We start from the raw sequence: 5181 nt of genomic DNA on the forward strand, positions 1-5181 counted from the left end.
TGATGAATCTTATAAATCACACAGAATACGGAAGTTAGAGATGGACAAACGCGGATTTCTGAGGATGTCAGAGATTGAATAACGTTCATAGTAGGAGTAAACATCCAATATTGACCAGTCACGCCCGCCGAGATCATGTAAACAGAATATTCCGTAATAAAGCTCAGCATGTAAAATTCGTATGAAAAACACCAGATGACATTCAACCCGCTGAAAACTCGTACTACAGATTAGATCAGTATAACGTATTAAATGCGTTTTTATCAAACAACATCAGGATAAAACTATATAACTCGATATATAATCGATTATTGGTATCTAAAGAACGAAGGCGGGGATGATGTATGGATCAAGGTGGGTGTGACCGTTGAAAAATGGATTTGTACTCCTCCTAAGCACCTGCACCCAACTCAATTGTTTCCAGAGTTCATGTTGAAGTTTTGATATTGATCACTGTTTTTTTAACTTCAGTTTTGCTTGCTAAATCTTTGAGGAATAATATATTTGTGATCCTAAATATTACATGATATTAATTCAATTTTTGAAATTTACGGAGAAAATCCTTATAATTTGCCGTGGTATACCTCTACTCTTAAATCCATTGTTTCCTGGTAATTTTATAAATATATTTCTATTTGTGATCGGTATGGGTGGAATGTTGTTGTCTTCCAGCTCCAAGCATTCTCCATATTTCCAAGAGTAAGATTTCCTTCGAAATAATTTTACTGCTTTCATAAACATTGATATTCAATATTGTTAAATCGTCTATTAATTTATTTTAGCAAACAGAAACAGTAAAATAATTTAAGGCTTTAATAACTTTTTACCGAAGTCGTAACAGGAATTCACGATATGATCAGCAATTCTTGTCATTTACAGGGAGTTCAGATTTGAAGATATCATCCGGTTTGTACATAGCAATCAAAGTTGTGATTTTTTTCTACAAGAAATTCCATCACTAATTCGACAAGGTATTGTGTAATCACAAATAAATTCCAAAGAAATAGGAAATGACATGTAGGTGTTTCAGATTTTCTGTATCATGTTTCACACCATTCTTACCTGTAACATTTTAGAGAAATCGGCATATCATCACAATGAGGAGACTTGCATACTTCTAACTTCGTTCGACCATTTGTCATCAAACGAAAGTCTTCGGCTTAGCGGTGTTGTTGTGAGGTTCTATGCAAATGTCAAGGAATATGAATTTTCTGTGATGCCTAACCAATGCAAAGGAAACAGCTTATTCAACGAAATTCAGATTCATGCCTCATGTCAACTTACAAAAGGTAATATGTACACATATATTCTCCTATTAACGATTCAGGAGATACATGCATATTAAATTAAATTCATGCATTGGTATTATATTATTGTTCTAATTTCCCTTCATTCTTATATTTCAGCACATAGCGGAAATATGTGCGATGATGGAATAGGCTGCAACATTGAAAAATAATTCTGCAGGAAGCTATTTCAGGATAAAAGTGAAAAAGAACTTTGTATTGGTACATAATACTTTATCATTGGCTATTTGAATTATTTCATTCTAGAATTATAATTAGACTGTGTCTCATCAAATGTCTTGAGAATCAAACTTTGTGAATTTGCTAACATAAAGTGTCGACGATCAAATCTCTTGGAATGATACATGTTCGTTCTTGACGAAATGTGGTATTTCATTTAGTGAGATCTGATCATTTGATCCTCAATGAAATATAACAAAATTATGTTATATCTATCACTGATCAAAGCTATAAAGACACATCTGTTTAGCCCACTAAAACAGAGTACATAATATTTTCAATACTTTATTTCATTTTGATATTAGCACGGCGCAATCTTTTTGAATCCTGTGACAAGGAAATGCCGTGTACACAAAGCACTAAATGCAGAAATAGGATCTGCCATTGCAAGAAAGGATTTAAAGTCATCGATAGTACATGCTTGCCTGGTTAGTAGAAATTACACATAAAGAGAACAAATGATATACACTAGTGTTCTGCTATACTTAATAGCATGTTTTGAAGTAAAACAACTCCTGAAATAAACATAATGGTTTTTATTTTTTGACCTTGTACAGTTGGGATGTCTTTGAACGAATCATGCTCTCACGACCGTCAGTGTACTGGTACTGCAAACGCCGGGAGGTGTCAACAGAACAAGAAGAGTCCAGGTGGTGGTGTCTGTTCCTGTGACCCAGGATTCTTTCAAGAGGGTTCGAACTGTTCACAAGGTATGACCTCTTAAAGCCTAATATCTTATAACAGTATTAGTAAGAAAATTTACACATGTGGACAAATAATGGAAGGTAATACTATTTTTCCAAACCATTGCTGTGTTTTATGATTATGTTCATGTTACATGTATGCATGAGCATGATACAGATATACATGTATAACTCCTTCAAGTAATGAAAAGCAATCTCAGTTATATGTATCACTTTATGCATAACAACTATTACTATATCAAAGAATACCGATTTTGTAAAGTCTGCAGTAAAAAATTTGAATATGATCTATCGTGGAAGATCATAGTATCACAAATGAAATGACGTCATCATGACGGTAGTTACATGTACATGTAGATCAGGTTTGAAACACCCAGCAAATCGTGAATATGGATGGATTAAGATGAATGAAACTTACACAGTACTCTGTGGCAGATGGATTTGATTATAATATCTTGGGAATTCCTTGAGAAAGTGACTTGAACAAGTTTTATATATAATTCAAAAAAAAAAAACCCACCAAACAAACAAACCAATAACCAACACTTTTCAATAATATATTATTTACATCTGGTGATTATGGTGACCACAGCAGACCATAGCTATTCTTGAAAATGACACTCCATGTGCTATGCATTGTCGTCTTGGAAAATAAAGTAATGTTTGGGGAAATGCCTGAAATGAACTGACTATTGTTCATTATGAATGATTTATATGCATTTTGGGCGTTTGTAATACCGTTAACAACTGCCAAGGTACCAAGGTCCATTCCGAAAGATACAACACCAAATACTCATGGTCACTCATGTGTCGTGACCAGGACAAATGTGTTAGAACATGCACTCTCTGCCACACATATGTAAGGTTCTTTTCTCCACTTCCCATTTAACTTTAATCAGAATATGTGACATGGTTCCAGTCACCATTTACGTTTCATTGCTTTTCCCCTAGCCCAAGCTACACTTTTATGTTTAATTTACCTCTTTAATTTGACTGTTTACATAACAACACGCCTGTTAGATTTATTCCAAAACACACGAGATATTTTCACAGTTTCTTCTGAAACAGAATATTCTCTAAATTGGTTAAATCCTTCGGTAATTTCTCGAAAAGGTTCGACACGATCTTTTTTATCAACCTCAGAACTGATTGTTTGCACGTCTTCCTACAGAACGCCTTAACTGTCTTCTGATGTTATTTTAATATTCAGTGATGTGTATACATAAATAGGGGATGCGTTTCTCTCATTATGTCATGTGCTTCTCTCATTATCTCATGAGCACTAATTATTCTATGTGCATTTATCATTATGCTGTCTACATTCTTCATCATTTCATGTGCATTTATCATTATGTGGTGTGCATTTATCATTATGTGGTGTGCATTTATCATTATGTGGTGTGCATTTATCATTATGTGATGTGCATTTATCATTATGCGGTGTGTTTCTTTATCATATGATGTACACTAATTATAATGTCATGATCAATTTTCATGATGTTATGTGCATATGGCATGTCATGTTCTTTCATCGTGATGTCATGTGCATTGATAACTATGGCATGTGCATACTTTATACCATTATGGAACGTACTTTTCTGATTAAGTTATATTCACTTATTATGCAATGTGCTTTTTTCATTATCTGATATGATTATATAATGTGCTTTTTAGCTCACCTGAGCTGAAGGCTCAAGTGAGCTTTTCTAGTCAAAATGTGTCCGTTGTCTGCCGTCTTCATCGGCGTCGGCGTCGTCGTAAACTTTTCACATTTTCATCTTCTTCTCAAGAACCACTGGGCCGATTATAACCAAACTTGGCCAACATCATCCTTGGGTAAAAGGCTTTCAAGGGTAGATAGTCACAAAAATGCAAAAATAGGGTGGGGTCATTTAAAAATATTCTTCGCAAGAACCACTGGGCCAAAAGAGCTGATATTTACATAAAAACTTCCTGACATAGTGCAGATTCAAGTTTGTTCAAATCATGGCCCTTGGGGGTAGATTGGGTTCACAATAGGGGATCTAAATTTTACATAGAAATATATAGGGAAAATCTTTAAAAATCTTCTCAAGGACCAATGAGTAAGAAGAGCTGAGAAATACATGAAAGGTTCCTGACATAGTGCAAACTTGTTCAAATCATAACCTCCAGGGATAGGTTGGGGTCACAACACGGACTAAGGTTTTACATATAAATATATATTGAAAGTCTTCTGATATGGGCCAAGGTAACTCAGGTGAGCGATGTGGCCCTTAGGCCTATTGTTTGGTTCATTGCGTCTTGAACAAATATCTTTATGTTATGTGCAAAGATAATTTTGTGGCGTGGAGAACTTCGTTATGATGATGAAGATTACGGGCACATGGCATGATAACTGTAAAGTTCAATGATGACGGATGGAATGCTAGAGCCATTATCAACGTAATGAGAGGGACTGTGCACTTGTGACGTCATTCTTATATTTCTATTGAAAGTATCTCCTTGCGATTTCGGCGCCCTATAGAAGTTAATGATAGGTAAGGAGAACGAAAAACAAAAACAAACAAGCACAGGAATTCATCTCTGATAGCCTTTCAAAGAAATTTATACACTGTCAGACTTACGATGTCGGGTTGCATTGCCTTATCTAGCAAACAAGTTCGTACAAGTGGAATCGGGGTGTAGTTGGATTTTTGGCCTTCAGAATTTTCAGACAGATTAAGTACGAAAGAAGAAAATTGCTGTTGTTGACCTCGAATCTTAGCGGCAGGAGGCTCTTAGATATTTAATCCTCATGTGACTTTTACTCTAGATAGTGTTTGATTAAATCACTTAGATTTTAGTCGTCAAAATAGTACACTGCCATTTTGACATCTTTTACAATTATCTATTATAATTTTGATTTACGACATATAGAGAAGCTGACAAGAAAAAAAGTAGTTTAGCGATGTAACACACTCTCACCCCTT

General features: G+C 34.9%; 1 protein-coding gene across 1 annotated transcript in view; it reads left to right on the forward strand.

Moving 5' to 3' along the window:
- Positions 1-606: 606 nt before the first annotated feature.
- The window catches only part of LOC125655360 (prion-like-(Q/N-rich) domain-bearing protein 25), a 14912-nt gene continuing 10337 nt past the window's right edge, over positions 607-5181 (forward strand). The window contains exons 1-6 of the mRNA XM_056143292.1: positions 607-699; positions 880-971; positions 1077-1289; positions 1407-1508; positions 1832-1954; positions 2084-2236. Of these exons, the coding sequence (XP_055999267.1) occupies positions 1867-1954; positions 2084-2236 (241 nt within the window). The 5' untranslated portion in view covers positions 607-699; positions 880-971; positions 1077-1289; positions 1407-1508; positions 1832-1866. The remainder of the gene's footprint in view (positions 700-879; positions 972-1076; positions 1290-1406; positions 1509-1831; positions 1955-2083; positions 2237-5181) is intronic.

The sequence above is a fragment of the Ostrea edulis genome, chromosome 7 (assembly GCF_947568905.1).
Source record: "Ostrea edulis chromosome 7, xbOstEdul1.1, whole genome shotgun sequence".
In the NCBI taxonomy this organism is placed as follows: Eukaryota; Metazoa; Mollusca; class Bivalvia; order Ostreida; family Ostreidae; genus Ostrea; species Ostrea edulis.